Consider the following 17,914-nt stretch of genomic DNA (forward strand, 5'->3'; position numbering starts at 1 on the left):
AAGTATAGCAAATTGAGTTTAATTTTGAAATTCAAACCCTTTATCGAACTTTTTCAGTATTTATAAAACTCTTCTTGCGAAATATTGAAAATCTAAGTAAAGCTAAAATATAAAAAATTAAAAATTTAATTCATAAAATATTGAAAATTAAATTCAATTTTATAATGAAATATTGAATGATCTTTTATCTGCTTTTATAATAATTAGAAAATTTGAGTTTAATTATAATTAGCATTCATTAATAAATCTTTTCAGCGAGGATTTGCGACTTCTAATTGCGCCCGATGCTGCCACACTGATCTCCAGGGGCGACTCCTTGGTGCTTGAGACCCATGGCAAACAAGGCGGCATCTCTCGCCTGGTCATGCTCACCCAGATTATATTGCGTGAAAAGTTCCGCGAGGTGCAACAGGCCAAGTAAATGAAACAACAAAGAGCCATCAGAAAAGTTTATTTTCTAATTTGAATTTCATTATTTCATTCAGATGCAAAGTCACTGGCTCGGCAGCTTCACGTCCCATGCCGGAGAGTGTTAACATTGAGGAGCTGGTCACGAAGGGATTGCGACGCATTAACGTGCTCATTGAGAAGCCCGTTGACCTTAAGTCCAGCACTGAGCTAGAGAAACGCATGGAGGACATCAACGTAAGTGTGACCAGCTTAATTAAATGCTGGCCTTTTGCCAATGAATGCAACAATTAATTGACCAAAACTTAATTGAATTTAATAATATTTGTGCATTGTTTTCGTTCTAAAAATCTCTCAGGCATTATTTATATTCGCATCACAATTTTCGACATCTTTGAAGATGACCGAGATGATTTTCTATTTGGTATTCTTTTTTTTTTTTTTGCTCTCTTTCGTGTGGCGTTCACAAGTTAATTGGCCTCTTGAGAATTCAGGGCAACGGCACACAAACCAAAACCATACCATACCAAACCAAAACTAAATGCTGCCATTAGAAATGCCCCAAAATAAACCAACAAAAATTTTGACATAGTTACACAGAGACGTCGAGACATCGAGACATCTTGTCGTACGACTGCATTAACAAGAAGCAAACAAACAATATTTGTGTGTAGTCCGCGAAGAGATGAGATTGCTTTTTCTTTAAAGAGAACTAAATTTAAGAGATGGCTAAATGCACAGTGTCTTGATCGATTTGGCTATTATATTCATAAATTGCTATTGAAATATTCTTTGAAATTAATTTAGCAAATTGAAAACATCTGCTTATATTCTTAGTTCCATAAGGAACTACAATTAGTTGTTATTTTCAAAAATGCTTGATATTATTAAATTATTACTCTGCTTAAATGTATAGATCTAAAATATTCTTTAAGTTATAAAAACTAAACTACAAAACTTTTAAAATTAATTATTGCATTTATATTTTCATGAAATTTATGTTCATATTTGGCAATTTCCAACCGCCTGCAATTTAAAATGATTTGACAAATTTTCGTCGTCAGCCAACTAAATTCTTTTCAACGCGACAAAATCAATCCCTAGATAATGCCGTCGTCTGAAATCCATCATTAATCAATGCGTGCCTTTGTTGTTTATTTTTATTTTTATTTTTATTTTTGTTTTGTATTTCTTTTTTTATGGTCTGGTCCCAATGATGACAAAAACCCCAAACGAAATGAAATATACGCAAAAGTGGGAAACCTATGATTAAAAATAGAAAAAGAAAATAAGGAAAAATCAAACATTTGGTACAGTTCTAAAGAGCACAGCTTTCAGATCAATTAAAGAGAGAGGGAAGCGAAATTAAGCAATTCAATCTTCTTGAGTTTTTCTCTTACTGTTTGCCGGCAGCAAATGCTGTGTTTTGTGTTCAGTCTCGACGCGTCTTTATATGTGAAACGGTCGGGCGTTGCTTCAAAAAATCTTTCGTAATTTATTTTGTGTTGATTAAAGTTTTGTGTGCGAGAAAATTTCGCTTGGCGCCAAAAAATTGTCTTTAATCAGCTGAACTCAATGCAATTTTGTTGGCTGATAAACGCATCGGATGCGGTATACATGCCCCACACTTCCCTATCTTTACACTCGTGTCACACAAACGCATCGCATCGCACACACACTGAGCTATTGAGGAAGTTTGCTTTTGCAGAGGGGGAATTCACAGTTGGAATTGAATAACAAACTCCGTTGGACTTCTCAGTGGTGTCCATTTTGTTAGTGTTTTCCTCTTTCCATTGCCATTTCCGTTTCCGCCTGATTTATTGTTAATTTTTCATCACAAAAGAGTACGGAGCTTAATCTGTATGTGCTGCAACTAAGTTAGTTTTCTTTTTTATATGTTACATCTATCTATTGGTTTTTTGCAGGAACGCCGAGACGATTTGCAGGTCATTGTCGGCGCCATCGGAAAGAATCCTCAAATGCCAAAGGTTACGCCCGTCATGATGAGTGAAATCGAAAAGGTTCGTAAGAAACGGACAAACTTCTTTCTGTCTCCATTTACTTTACTCATCCCTTTTTTTTGGTGTATTTTCGTCCCACTTTTCACTTCAGACTAAAAACAATTTGATTGCTCATGCCGATTCGATTGAGCTCTCATTGACTGAACTGAAAAATGGCACTAAAATTGGCAACGGCAACAGCAACAGCAATGGATCAGGCGTCGCAGCACGACAGGGTAAGTGATTTTCTCTACATTTGTATTTCCCTTTTGGTTTGTAATAATTTTCAAATTGCATTTGCTTTTGCTCTCGTGTTGAGCTAAATTTTTAACCATAACCTTGGTCAATAACACGATGTGGCCAGTGTAAATATGAACTCGATTTGCTAGTCACATTTGTCAGTGGTTTTATGTGTTGACAATATTTGGAACTATTTTAAAATATTCTCACGTACTTTTCTTTACATAAATATGAGCTGTTGTGAGTTTTAAAATTTGTAAAATATTTTGTACACTTTCAATCAATAGTCAATTCTCTTAAAACGTTACCGCATTAATTTGCAATATATTTTCAGCTTTATTCCGCTGCGTAATCGCATAAATGTTTAATTTGTATGTTCATGAAATGAAGTGTAAGCCAAATTGTTTTCAACTTGATTTAACTTGCGGCTCATTTGAAGCTCATCAGTAATTTATGCATTTATTTTGCAATTATTTTGTTTGGTCGAAATCAATATTGCATCTTTGGCTGCATTTGAAATGTGCAAAATATTTAAAAATTCACATATTTCGTCAAGTTTGAATGGCAGCTGCAAAAAGTCTCAAATAAGCACGCAGCAATATTTCTTTTTTTTTTTCTGCCATTCGCTTTCAGTATTGTAATTGTTTTTACACACACACATATTTTTTTGTTCGGCGTTTGAAGTTTTCAATTTCACATTTTTCTGCAGCCAGCAACATTTTGTTGCATTTTATGACTATGGCTCTTGTTGCAGCTGCTCTATTCTTACTTTGCCTCCCCCTCTCAGCGTTTGTTTTCATTTTATTTTGTTGGTAAATATTTATGCCGTATACAGCACTGTTCGACTAAGGGCTCCGAGGCGAGGGTTGGCGAAAGGAGGAAGGGGTCCAAATGGGTCATGTCAGTGGCACTTTTGACATTTCATATGCATATTTTTGGTGTTTGCTTACGGGTTTATGTGTTGCTTCTTGGGTTGCACTAGCGGGCAACAGATGCAAATATGTTTTGTGGATCAATCATTAAAGAACTGTTGATGGGCACGAATTCATTTGCATATTGCCTTCCAACTAGAGCAAGTTCAAGAAGCGGAATTTGCAACAAAGGCTGCTTATATTTATTTGCATTCCCATTTGTATCTACATACGTGCGGGAAAGAATATTTTGATGCACTTTCGAGAACGAGCAAATATGTTTTTTGATCAATAATGCAGGAGAAGTCATTGGGATGTAAGCTAGACCAAGGCAATAGCTTTAAAAGGGGACTGTAATAGGTAATATCTATCTACATTCGTTACACCGCAAAAGTAAATCAGTGATGAAGAGAAGAAGTTTAGAACATTAAATGTTATATTTATTTGCATTTTGTTATTTTACATTCGGAGAGTAGCAAAAGTTTTTTTTGGATTCACTAATATGTTCGATCTTCAATTCGGATCGAGGAATCCCGAGTATAGTTTAAGGATAGTGAAAGATCTTTTGAAAATCAATATACAAGAAAATAAGTATTTATTGGTAATTTGTATCTACATTCGGTAAATAGCGATAGTTTAATTCGATAGCTTCGCTACATCTTTAAGAACGAATGGAACTCTCGCTATTTTCCAAGTGAATTGATTTTTCCTCGATTCGAACAGATGACTTTTTGGAAATGATGTTTGGATCTGAGGTCATTTCGGTTGGGGTCCTTCCGACAATTGAGCCCCTGATGCTGTCAACAGTTGATCCGCGATGGAATGCAGTCATGGGACCCGTGACAATATTGTAGATACTCTTTGTTATGCCTCGTTTTCGCAGATATTGTTCCATTTCATCTCTTGCTTTCTCGGCGTTGAAATTAAGCGAATCGCGTTCTTCGAATAGCTGCCATTCTTCGGACAGTGGCCAATCGCATAGTTTCTTGCCATTCTTGGCAATCGTAAACTCTGCCAAATGGAATAAACGTCGACGCTCTGCAAACGAAACTCCATCTTTTCGTGATCGACTAGAAGATTCAGATGTTTTCACAGTTAGAGAACAGCTGCTTATGTTAAAGCTGACCTTTTTCTCTCGCTTTGGAACAACGATTTCGTGTGAACGGATTTCCGTCAAGCGCCGCAACAAATTGCTGGGATTCAGGACAATACGCTGCTTGGGATGTGGGGTACCAACGGATAGGTATTGAGTGGTCGAACCCCTGTTCGAATGTCCAGCTTTTTTGGCAAATTTCGATATACTGACTGAGCGTGCGGTAGACAAATCTGATCCAAAAACAGCTTTATGGTGCGTCAGATTCTTCGAAATGTTTTGATTTATATGCATTGGCGCCTTGGGGTAGGAAATACGCTGTGAGGGGGATCCAACGATTTCATCCTGTATTAGTTCGACTTCGGATACCGCGCCCACTGACAAATCAAATGAATCTTTATGTTCCGAATGGAGGCGACTGCGCAGCACTTCAGGGTCGACGCCCTTGGATGATCGTGGATATGGAGTACTGCTTTTGTCGTGAGATACCTTCATTAGCCCATAATCGCGATCCATCAGATTCATGGTACTTGGTGCTGAAATGCTTAGTTTGTGCGACTTCTTGGCCGGCTTATTCATTTTAAACAATAAATTTTGGCTGTTTAGTAGCATATCTAAAAACTATGCTTGTTTTTTATGTTGGAGTATTCCTTATTTTTATTGAGTAGTTGTCTGTTATATTTTTTCTTTTCTTTTTTTTTTTTTAGTATTGTAAGTGCGCAAAGTGTAGTTGTGAACAGTTTTCAAATTCAATGAAACTGAACAATGTTCGTTGTAAAACTGCTTGCAGCGCCTACTGCTTGATTTAGCTCAACCTGAATCGGAAGCTGAATGCTATACGAAGATGGAAGAAAGCTAAATGCTATCGAGTTTTGAGAAACATGTAAACAAACGGTTTTATTATAATGCATATAGAAGTAATCTAATCTATCAAACTAAGAATTTGATTGTTTGTTACAGAAACTTCTTTGTGAATAACTTATTTTTGGATTATATATACGGCTTTGCTTAGTGCACAATGGGTCAACCGAAAGCCATGATTTATGATGTATTTCTCGATATCATTTTTAGCCTGTTTGTCGTTTCGAATGTGCTCACTTTCAACATTAACTATTATTTTTTTAGGAATGTGCATCACACGTTCATTCATCCGTTTGCCGTATTTGGCAATCGTAAATTCACCTTCATGAAATAAGCGTCGACGTTCGAGAAAGCTTAAGTTTTGCGATTTGATAGGAGTAGGTGGTGAAATAGCGTTAACTTCCTGCAGAGAGTCCAATTTGGAGTCGTCAGAGGAAGAACTGGTTGATGGGATGAAGCATCCCACGGATGGAAGTCTTATGGTAACTTTCTTGTCGTGTTTCCCATGCTGCAAGTTCTTTTTCAATATTGAATATGGCTGACGGTTACAGCATAACTCATTGCCAGCGTTCCTCAGCGACATTCGTTCCTTCACGGCCTCGTAGTCCTTGATGAGAATCTTTGGATCAAGAGCGAGAGCTTTGTTTGGATGTGGTGTACCGATCATCATGTGCTCACGCGGTGTTAGATGCGATTTTTTCAATGCCTTATTGTCAAAGTTGATCGTTGAATTGTATGCTGCTTCAGCTCGATCCTCCGAAGGATAGCTTGGTAATCCCAAGGTCTTATTCGGGTGCTGAGTCGATGCTTGATGCCCAGGTATTCTCATTAAACCATAATCGCGGTCTATGATATTCGGAGGCTGCGGCGGAATGATTTTCAGATTATTCTCGAACTTCGGAACTGATCGCTTCCTTAGCATGGATCTTTTGGGCTGATGTGTAGTTATCATTTTTCTAAAAAGTTGTAAGCTGTAGTTTGTGTGACAAATATGGTTCAGTTTGTATGTGTAAATTTCGTATTTATATTTTTCTAATCTTAAGTATTCTGTCAATGCTTTCAGAGCCCACTTTGCATTGCTTTAAAATCAAAATGCTGAATTCGTTGAAATATATTTATTACGTTTTACTTGCTTCAATTAAACCAAAATAAAATGTTGCCACACTTAGGTAAAGAGTACAAGATGCTGCCTAAAATCGATATAAAGTGAAAAGCGCATCGTGTTTTTTTCCGGTCAGTCAGCAAAGCATTCGGGAAATAGTGAAAATGCATTGAGGATACATTTGAATAAATGTTTGCTATTCATCGCATGCATCATCAAGCAATTTTTGTATTTCCCGAATGAATACTTTTCATCGACGCATGCTCCGAGATGGTCCGCTTGCTCAAATTTGATGAGATTCGACGCAAATTTGTTAGTGTGCCCGTCGGTGCCATAACGAAGCCGTGCTTTTTGATAAACACTTCGATTGCAGCTCGAGCCTGCTCAGCTTCGCTATCTATGTGTTCATTCGGACTCCATGAATGCTCCTCATACTGCGGCATCAAATTGTCGCTCATCTTTTTCCCATTCTTGGCAATGGTAAATTCGCCTTCGTGAAACAAGCGACGACGCTCGTTGAAACTCAAGTATTGAGTACTAGATACACTGTTCGAAGAACTACTTGATGAGTCTGTGTTCCTCCCGGCAATTCTTACAAATTTCGGTTTTTCCTTCGTTTTGGACTTCTCTGATATGGTTTTACTGGATCGGAGAGATGCTGCGTCTGCAGCATTCCAGCTTCTGCTACGCGGTTCTTTAGCTTTCTTTTTGTAATGTGCGCCAACGTCTCCATGTTCGGAAGGCACGATGTGGCCTTCGCGATTTTTTGAAAATAATCGAGATCCCTCAGGTTTGAAATGCTTTGCCACTACCGATTCTTGATTTATTGATTTTTTGCCTTTTAAGTGTTTGTCGTGCTCCTCCTCGAGTCGCTCTTTGAGTGTGTCTATGTTGATGGCAGTTAGTATCCGTGGATGTGGAGTTCCAGCTTGTGCAGTGACCTGCATTAGGCCATAGTCGCGATCAGCAACATTCACACGGGCATGATGCACAAAGTTTACGGCATTCGAGAGTTTGCTTTCATAATTTCGGGTCTTCATGGACGATTTTGGCGTAGACATGATGGATTCTTGATTAGTGTCTTTGTATATTATAATGTAACCTTTTGTCGATTCACAATTGCGTGTATTCTTAAGTATTTTATGTTGTGTTGTTTGTTCAAAAGATGTGTGTATTCATGTAGTGTCGATTTATTTTGGGACTGAACGTTTTCAGTTGACACTGCTTGCGTTGCCTACTTTGCACTGCTTGCTATCGTAGCAAAAGCTGGTAGCTATAACACTGCAAGCTTTTGCCTTCGCGCTTAATGGTACTGTCAAGCTTTTTCGGTCTTTGGTCAAACAGCTGTTAAGGACTGCGGAAACATTTCAAAACAAAACGTTCAACCGTAAGGAAGCAAAAGGATAAAATTAATAACTAAATGAAATATTTAATAAATAAAAAGAGAAAATTGTGGGAAAAAATACTAAATAATTTAATGTAATAAAGTAAAGTGAATAAGTGCAAGTTAAAAATATAAATTAATATAATTATTATTCAAATAAAATGTGAAAGTGAAAGTTCATGTTAATGAAAAGTCACAACAAGTGGTCCACTATTAAATTCCACAAATTAAATTATTTTGAGTGCTTAAGTGATTTTGATAAATTATCTTATAATACAAGATTTACGTATGTTTAAAAATTACTGAACTCCTTTGGAAGACTTTCGCTTCTGGTCGTTCAGTAAGTTTCCAAAACTAATTCAATGTGTTTAAAGAGTCGCTGCCAGTTTATATTTATCATCATTGATTCTTAAACACAACAAAAGCATTGAAAGAGGAGCTGCTGGCAAAAGTGTAAGCAGCAACAGCGCTGAGTGACATTGAGCAGCAGCAGCGCGACGGGGAAGAAACGACGACGACACGCTTTCCCAGCGTTTTTAATGAATTATGACATTTTCCCTTGCTGGCGACCAGTGGGGCGACGTTAGCTTTATCAGGCCCACTTCCTTTGGCAATTTCAACGTGTTTCACTTACATACATTTTTTTTTTGCCCATCTTCCTTCCTCGTTTTTTTTTTTGTGTTGTAATGATTTTCTACCATTTTGCACCTGCCAGAGAGGAGACGAGTGTGGCAGCGCACAAAAGACAATAATGGGAAGGGCACAATACATGCGTCAAAATGAGTGAAAAGATATTTTGCACTTAACGTGTTTTTCCTCTCCAGCTACTTCACTACGTGTGGGTGTCCCGGGCTTGTTACATACATGGCTTGCTTTTTTTTCATATGTGTTTGCTTAACAGCCTCTTATGTGCTGTGACTCTCATGAAATTCATTCTAAATGCATACAGACATGTGGCATTCATTCATTCATTCCTTGCTTTCCCCACATAGACGTGTCTAGTAACGGTCCTGCCTCAAAACCTGTTCACGTTTTCCCTTTCCTTCTCCGCATCCAAATCCCTTGAAGCACAAAAAAACAGCAAGGGGAGACTCTAATCCGGCGTGGAAAACAAAAACAAAGTGCGACTGGACACTCACACCCACCCACACACACACACACACACACACACACACATAGTTATATAGTATAGTTTGTTATTGGGTTTGTTTTCAGGGCTTATGTGCAACTTAAGCCTTCCCGAAAACTTTCATAAATTTCTGTACTACTTTCTTAGGCTTACGCGGGACTTTGGCCGCCTACCAAGCGCTGCTTTCAATTCTTTCCTTATACTTTTTTTTTGTGCGCCAAGTATTCCAAGCGTTTTGGCATCTTCCTCTTCGTTTTGGGTTTGCTTTGAAATGTTTTCGTTGGTTGGCGGTCCAACAATTTTGGGCGCTTTTCAATTGAAAATTGCCATTTAGGCTGCCCGGGCGAATGAGAAATGAGCAACAGACGAGCGAAAATATCAAAAATAATTTTATTATGTGCATTGTTCAGTGTCGCGCGCCTTAAAGCAGGCAACGATCCGTGCTCAAGCATTTGACAAGTGCCCCTCAAAGTGACCCGCATCTCCCAAAAAATGTTGCACAGTGTCAGCAGAGCTGTGAACAGGGAAACAAAAAATTAAAAAAAAAAAATAAATCGAAACTGAAATGTATGTGTAAACGGAAATTAATCTGTGTTATATGGCTAGGTTTTACCTTGTAAAGTTTTAGAATTCAAGCTTGGGAAGAGGAAAAAAAATAATAATAAATAAATAATGTAATTTTTATTGAAATGATTTCAACATATGTTTCCTAGTTTTAACTTGTTCAAATACTTTTAGAATTATAACATGCTTGAACATTTATTTTTATTGAAAAAAGAAAGAGAATAAATAGAGTAGATCTCATTTCCAAAAATATAATAAATTAATATTATTTTCTATTTGAATTATCTTTTTGTATCATGTTTTCACTTTATGGAATTTTGTTTATATCTTGTTAATTTTTTTTTAAGAAAATTCTAGAATATATTGAGAATTGATAACAATATTTTATTAATGGAACAAACTTATGCAACTAGATTTTCATATGTAGAATACTGCTAACTCACAGCTTATTATAATGAAGTCCAATGTTAGAATAGGTATATTTAAATATTATAAATTAATTTCGATCTTTTTTCTTCGCACCTTGCACCACTGTTCAGGCACTGACGCATCGCAGTCCAATAAAGCCTCTCGAAAGTTGGCTTCATTGAAATAGTTTTTCATTTACTCCACGCTTTTTTATGCGCCGCTCGACAGGCACTTTTTGAAAAGACCAAACACTGCTGAGTTGAGTCGAGTCTCGTCGAGTTGAATTGAGTCGAGTCGAGGCGAGCCACAACGCAATGAAACGAAACGAGCCGACAGGCAACTGATAAAGAGAGAGAGAGAGTGAACTCTAGAAATGTGGCACACTTGAACCACAAGCTGCGAAAGGGGGGCAAACTGACCACAATTGTTGGGCTTTTTGAACCACAGCAGCTGCCATTAATGAGGTTGAGTCGACGTCATCTGGTCGGCCCAAAAGAATCAGAGAGCCATCTAATTATCATCTTTCACTTTGCATTTCAGTTTTGCTATTTATTTTCTTTCTTATGTCTGTCTTTTTTTTTTGGTTTTGCTTTGTTGTTGCTTACTGAACATTTCGCAATTTGCATTTTACAGATTACAACAACGAACCGAGTGGAAGCGGCACTTTGGCCAGTAGCTTTGATAAGTCAGTGCTGCACATTTCCGACTGGCTAACTTGGGAACAAAACATGATCAAGATACAGAGCGTGCTCGTCGACGATGTGGATGCCGTTCGCTTGGCCATCGAGAAACAGGAGGTGAGTGAAAAATGAAAAAAATATAGAAATACAGAAATGGAGAGAAGTATAAAAATGGAGTGCAACTCTGAATGGTCCACTTTAAATGCATTTTCAACATTGCAGAAAGTTTTGCGTGAATTGAAAATGAAAAAGCCGCAACTCAATGAACTGGTCCACACGGCGGAAGTGCTTAAAGGTGATATCAAGCGGCAGCAGCTACAGGAGAAAGGTAAGTGCTTTTAAATTGGGCCTAAGCAAAGGCAAGGCTGGTTAGAAAAAGCTCTTAAAGGGGGAACCATTTTGGGTACTTTTGACAATGATCTCGTCTGATGAAGACATAGAGATTAGTGCAAAGATAAATGAATTATTTTGATCGTAATTATTTATTATTTACCGATTATAATAACGACTTTCCGGAATGCAAAGTTTTTAGTTTCTAGTTCATATTCTTTTCATTTAAAGCAATGGCAATACTAAATATAAAAAGATCTACAAATGAAAGAATTTGGAATGGATGATATTTTCTGAATTAGATGTAGATTAATTTATTATTGAAAGTAAACTTTGTAATAATTTATCGGTTTGCCTTGTTGTTTTTAGTCAAAGTTTTTAGTCATTAAACTTTCGACTTTTCAGCTGTAATAATTAAGCTGTGAATTAGAACACTATGGAGAATGATCTCTTATGAAGAAGACAAAAAGATTATTGAAAAAATTGATTCATTATTGAAATTAGTTTTTTTTTTATTGTTTATCGATTTAATGCTTTACTGTATTTAGCTCATATGCCTATGAATGTGTTTCGAATACAGATTCCCAACTAATTCTTAAGTCTACCCATAAAATGTAATTTGCATTCTCAAAATTATATTTATGATTTAACAACAATTGCAGATGCAATTCCCATGGGGGTGAAATGTTAATATGTTGATGTCATCCTAGGCCTACACATTGTTTTATGCTCAGCTTAATAGCTAATCAATAATTGCTCCATTCATTTGCTGGAAGTGATTTGAATTTTGCTCGTTTCATCAAACAAATTTGGGCAATTCGATGGCACTTGGTAATTCGATTAGGCCATTTAGCTGACTGACTGAGGAGTGCTGACTGCTGTCTGCTGACTGTTTGCCATCTGCTAAATGCCATTATGAATTGCATGCCATGATTGCTTTCCACCTAGGGAGCACTGTCCAGAATAGCATTTACCATTTCCCTTAACGATTTGCGAGCAAACAAATTTCCGCTTTGCCAGACTGCAACACACACACGCTCACACACACATGGGAGGAAATTCACATACTCGTTGGAAGTGAAAACAGAACAGAAACAGAGACTAGATCCACTTAAAACTGCCAACTCAGACTTGCCACTTGGCTGGCTAACTGGCCCATAGCTAGTGATGGGCAGCGCGTGTGAGGGCGAGACGGGGCAAAGGTGGGGGGCAGCACATGTGGAGGAAGGCAGTTGGCTGCAAACATTTACATAACGAGGCCGTGAACCTCCTGACACCAAGTCGCTCGCTATGCGTAGCATTTTGCTGTCTTTTGCCCAGCTGCAGCAAGAAAGGACAAGCACAAAACAAAGGACTTTCGATAGTCGCTCAAAGCCTACCCTATAAATCTGCAGTGAGCATGAGGTCAATGCTAATTTGATATGCTCGTTTTTGAATACGCAAAACAGGGTAAACAGAGGCGGCAAAGTCAACGCTGTCAACTGGCAATGAAAGACAATGGCAAAGTTCATAGCAAACACAAACACAAATAAAATACACTCCAAGCAAGCACACAAACAACTTGAGAATGCATAAAAAGCCCCCAAAAAAAAACACTCACACACACAGACATACCAAATCCAATCAGCAACTGTCTCAGTGAGTCTCATGTTGATGGTGAATTTGCTTAGAACAGTTTGACAGTCACTGCTCGTAGAAAAAAAGAGAATGCTAAAAGAGCGCGCAAGAGAAAGTTGTGGATTTTTATAGCATACCTCGAGGCGCATGCTCTAGAAAAAATCACACGTCGCAAATAAAGTGAATTCCCCGTGTTATTTGTTGCTGTTGCATTTCGGTTGGTCTCTTTGCAGTATTTTAATGCTGCCAACATTTATGCCAGTTGACATTTAATTGACAAGCGTCGAGGGGGGGCAACCAACATTTTTATGCTACATGCAGCCACTGTTCTTTATACTCTCATTGTTGTTGTTGCTGCTGCTTGTTGTGTGTGTGCAGCTTATATAGTTTTGTTCATATTCAAGGGGATTGGCCTGCACTTGATTGTTTTTGTTTTTGTTGTGTTCACATGTTACTACAGATTATTATGATGTTTGGTTTGTCATAAACATTTGTAACTTGTCCTGCTCGCGCTTCACGTTCTACACGAGCATCGTCTGCTTGACTCTTGACTCTTCTTGCTGCACGGCTACATTCTGCATGCATGCGACATGCCGCATGCCACAAGCTACTGGGGAATCGTCTTTGTTGTGGTACCTCAGGGCGCATTACTGATGCCATCGCCGTAGTCAAGGGACGAGATTCCTTTGTGCATACCCTGTAAACGTAGCGAGCACAGAGGGTGTATGCTTTTAAGAATTATGTGCGATTTTATAGGTTAAATAGGATTTTTACTTAATCAATGTATTATAATTCTAAATGTTGGTACCAAGTATAAAGTTTTCAATCATAAATATTTAAAACCTCTTTTATTATGCTCACAGTAATGTATTTTATCTTGGTCGTATTCTTAGTTTATATACTCGTCGATTAAATGTTATGAACAAAATAGTGTTTAGCTGTACGTTTAGTTTTTTTTTCTCTTTATTTTAAGTCTACAACCCCTTAATAAAATAAAATAATAAAGAAATCCGTTTATTCGTGATATAAATGAAATGTAAAGTTATTTCTACGATAAATAATAAGTGTTCACAATCTTTTAACTAACATTTTATAATGCTTAAATCAATTTAATTTTTATAGACTGTCTATTGTGTATAATATTTATTTGAGCTATTAAATTTGTTATTTATCTATTCAATTTTTATGGGAGATTTTACGTTTAGTTTTAGTTGTTTTCTCCCGGTTGGCTTTTAAGTGTCTTCTTCAATCCGCTTTAAAGATAAATGATAAAATTGCTTTAAATACTGTGTGTTTATGACTTTCGAAAGATTTATTATTACTTATTTCTTTGCTGTTTGCAGCACATTTTAAAATCGAAAATTGAGTATTTATGAAGCACAGCTTTTAAATTCCTGACAAGAAATTTCATGCTCTAAAACCACAATTTAGCGAGCAGCATTTATTCCAGACACATTTTGTTTTTATCAAAACACCAAACATTGTGCACAGTGGTCTTGAAACAATTTGTTAAACGTTGCCACAATTGTGCATTAGCCCAATTAGTATCGACTGCAATGGGTTTGGTTTAAGAGAAAGAGAAAGGAAGATAGAGAGAGTCGGGCAATCAGTTGGGCTGGGTCAGTTGATAGCGGCATTAGCTTTGCTACTTGTTCCCTGCCCAGCACTTTTTGCTTATCGCAGAACAAACGAACTGCACACAAAATCAATTAATTACGCATTTTGTAAGCTGACGCTTAATTAAACCATTATTTATTATCTCATATGGCCCATTGGCGTGCCAGGCAAAAGTTTTGCCAACCTCGCTTCCCCCTAGGTTGCCCCTCCCTCTCAAGTTGGCCCATCTGCTGCCTGCTGACTAGTTGTGTGCTGTTATCATAAATAAAATGCCTACAAAGCAAAGTAGAAGCAGAAAATGGGGGCAATGTGTGTGTGGGCGGCTCGTAAATCTGTCTTTGACATGCAATTTTAGTGCAGCGGCTGTTGCTGCAGTTTTCTGCACCACAGCAACAACAACAACAATCACAGCAACCACAACAATGAAGCCAAAGCGCATTCACTGTAAGGACAACGCACTCGCTGCCACAGAGTCTGGAGGCAGCGTCCTCAGCATGTGGTCCCGGCAAGCGGCCACAACCCGGCTACCAAATTGCCTCTAATTGCCGTCTTTCTCTCTTAGTGCCGACTTCAAAACCAACTCCTCCCCTTCCCTCTGTGCAGACGACACTCTCCGTTGGCGCCCAGTTGGACGCCCACTTCACGCCATTACATGCTTTAATAGGCTTGGCCTCCCTCCTATTTTAGACTCCCCCCAATATGCTGCTACCCCTGATTGTCTCCTTCTGGTAGTCAATGACTGTCTGTCTGCTTGGTTCTCAACAACTTTTTAGCTTTTGAATGCTCTTGCCCAAAAAGGAATTACTGATTTATGGAAGAGTTAAAACATTCAGAAAATTTTGCAAAATTATAATGAATATATTGGTTCAAATAAAGTATTTTAAGGGATCTGTTATTAAGAAAGATATTTTATTATAAACTATTTTTCTCAGAAGTTATAACGCTTTTAAACATTTTATCATTGATAAAAATATACTAAGTATATGGAATATTTCATATTTATTTTCTAAAAAATGTAGAAAAGTTTTAAAAGATATTTATTTTACAAAAAATCATTTCTATTTGAATGACTAATAATAAAATGATTTACAATAATTTTGTTTATTCCATTGCAATTTTATAAAATGCAAAGCAAATCAAATATTACCTGATATTATTTATTCAGAAAATTAATCATTATAAAATGTACACATTAATAAGTTGCTTAAAATTTGCTTATCCTGTTTATATAACTAAAACGTTTTGAACAGAAATTTGATATTATAACATTTATGTTGAGTTCATTATTAAATCATAAATAATAAATAGGAAATGTTAAAAATATATATATATATATTTTAATTTGGTTTATTAAATGTTAATATTAAACTACAATTTTCGATAAGCTCAAAGATTACAGTAGAGTATTTAATTATTTTGTTAATGTCCGCTGAGACTTTGCTTTAATTAAGTTTTATGGCATAAATTATTGCTGTGCGGTATGCTTAAAATAATTAATATATTAATTTCGTCAAGTACTTGGTTCAACTTAACTTGGCAATACGCTTTCCCCATTCGCGTTGGGTTGGTGACTCCATCGTCGAATAAAAAGTGTATGAAAACTTCGTTATTTGCTTGAGTTTTTCTTTTGTTTTTAATTACTTAAAAGTGTAGTCTTCATGGCTGCTTAACCTCAGACCTTTTGCCACCGGGGCAATTGGGCTTTGGCCTGGGTTTTGTCGTTGTCGTTGTCGTTGTCTCGTTGGCTATTGCTTTGCCTATGGCTTTGGATTTGGCTTTCCTTGAGACTTGGAGGCTTTATGAAACTTGAGAGCACTTTCAACGCTCAACGCTCAGCACTCAACGCTCTCCTGCTCCTGTTTCTTCTCCTTCTCCTTCTGGTGGAATTGAAAGCACGCATTAAATTAAATAATTGTCATCGCTGTCAGCCGTTTAGTCGCCAAGTTACGACCATTTGCCACAGGATAGTTTTACACACAGAATGAAATTATGTAAAAAATGTGTGTGTTTGTAAATATTACAGGTTCTCTGGCATTTGAACTATTTTGCTGAACGTTAGACCAAGAAGTGTTTTGCTCTAGCTGGCTTTCTGCTCTGTTCTTGTCACTAGCCCAGAGGATAAAGTTCTTTTCTCTATGTGCCTTTTAACTCGCTTTGGGCTGGATTTTTTTTGCTGTTGTTGTTTCTGTTGCATGGGATGTGCCTGGGATATGACACTCACACTCATTACGCAAATTGTCTTGGGTTAAACTGTACGTGCTTGTCATGTGTGAGTGCGGATTTTGTGTGCGAGTCCTGCCGCCTGCTCTTTAGTCCTGCGAGTCCTGCGCGTCCACACTGCGGCACAATGACATCTGGAATATGCTCGAGAATGAATTTTAATTAAATTCATTAAAGTGAGCTGCGTTTTATTTTTGGAGTACGCTTACAAACTCTGCATTTCAAACTTGATATACTCTCTGGGAAAATAATTAAGGGTATGTTGGCACAATTAAATAAATTGTCTGGTGGGACTAGATTTTCAAGAATTTCAACTTAATTATCACTATGATTTCAATAATTACAAGTTTTCTAGTAATTCAGGTAATGGGAATCGCGAGCTGTAAATTTAAAATATCAATAAATAGTAAAATTTTATAAAAAAAAAAACAATTAAAAAACTATAGTTGCATGTGTTCGACTGTGATATACCCACAATAAGAGCAACACAGTCCGGTATTATTCTTAAAATATACCGAAGGCTTTATTTGGTATATCGATGGCGTACCACATTAAAAATACATAAAATTAATATACCGCAAAATACTAAAATATAATTGATACTATATTTGGTATATAAATATAGTAATACATTTAAGATATGCCACAGAGTACTTAACATACCACATTGCCAGCCAAAGCATCCAAGACCCGATTGCAGTAGAAGTTTTTTGGCATTCAAAAGTATTTCTTAAGTAACATATACACTATTTATTCGACATCTGTGAATATAGTGCAAATCCAGAGCTAAAAGAATAAACTTCATAATGAAGCATTTTAAAGGTTATAATGTGGTTTAAATTGAAAATATGGAATTGATTACTTTAAGTTTATGAATTAAATTTGATTGAAAGTATTATATAAAGTGCAGGTGAAAAACAATCATTAAATAATTAATTAAATGAATAAATAAAAAAAAAACTGATAAAAAAAAATATATAATAAAATAAAATATCAAAAATATCAGAATTTCATAAAAAACCTAGTAAGAAAGTTACATTTGTGTGTACTCGACTGCGATATTCCCGGTAGCCATTTTGAATAACAGCAAAACTATGCGGAATTACTCCTAAAATATACTAAATTAATATATCGCAAAAATACTAAACTATACTTAGGACTACATTTGGTATATTAATATAGCACTTCATTCAAAATATACCACCGAGTTCAATCAATGTAATTTATTTGAAATTTATCATAATTTGCTTAAATCAAAAATATGGAATTGCTTGCTTCAAGTTCATGAATTAAATTTGATTGAAAATATAAAGTGCAGCTGAAAAAGCATATATAATATATATATCATGT

General features: G+C 36.6%; 2 protein-coding genes across 16 annotated transcripts in view; one reads left to right on the plus strand and one right to left on the minus strand.

Moving 5' to 3' along the window:
• Positions 1-17,914, plus strand: part of LOC132785741 (dystrophin) — a 172,224-nt gene that overhangs the window by 31,113 nt on the left and 123,197 nt on the right. For all 15 annotated transcript variants that reach the window (XM_060791993.1, XM_060791996.1, XM_060791985.1 and 12 more), the window contains 6 exons: positions 256-417; positions 486-645; positions 2,334-2,429; positions 2,521-2,644; positions 10,734-10,897; positions 11,003-11,108. In XM_060791993.1, coding sequence (XP_060647976.1) covers positions 256-417; positions 486-645; positions 2,334-2,429; positions 2,521-2,644; positions 10,734-10,897; positions 11,003-11,108 — 812 coding nt within the window. The remainder of the gene's footprint in view (positions 1-255; positions 418-485; positions 646-2,333; positions 2,430-2,520; positions 2,645-10,733; positions 10,898-11,002; positions 11,109-17,914) is intronic.
• LOC132785742 (uncharacterized) lies at positions 4,132-5,387 on the minus strand. Its single transcript, XM_060792002.1, has one exon. The coding sequence runs from the start codon at positions 5,262-5,264 to the stop codon at positions 4,221-4,223; it is 1,044 nt and encodes a 347-aa protein (XP_060647985.1). The 5' UTR covers positions 5,265-5,387; the 3' UTR covers positions 4,132-4,220.

Source organism: Drosophila nasuta, chromosome 2R (assembly GCF_023558535.2).
Source record: "Drosophila nasuta strain 15112-1781.00 chromosome 2R, ASM2355853v1, whole genome shotgun sequence".
Classification (NCBI taxonomy): Eukaryota; Metazoa; Arthropoda; class Insecta; order Diptera; family Drosophilidae; genus Drosophila; species Drosophila nasuta.

Bases quoted from the DNA above. Each gene is read 5' to 3' on its own strand.
- LOC132785742 (XM_060792002.1), bottom strand. From the start codon at position 5,264: ATGCTACTAAACAGCCAAAATTTATTGTTTAAAATGAATAAGCCGGCC.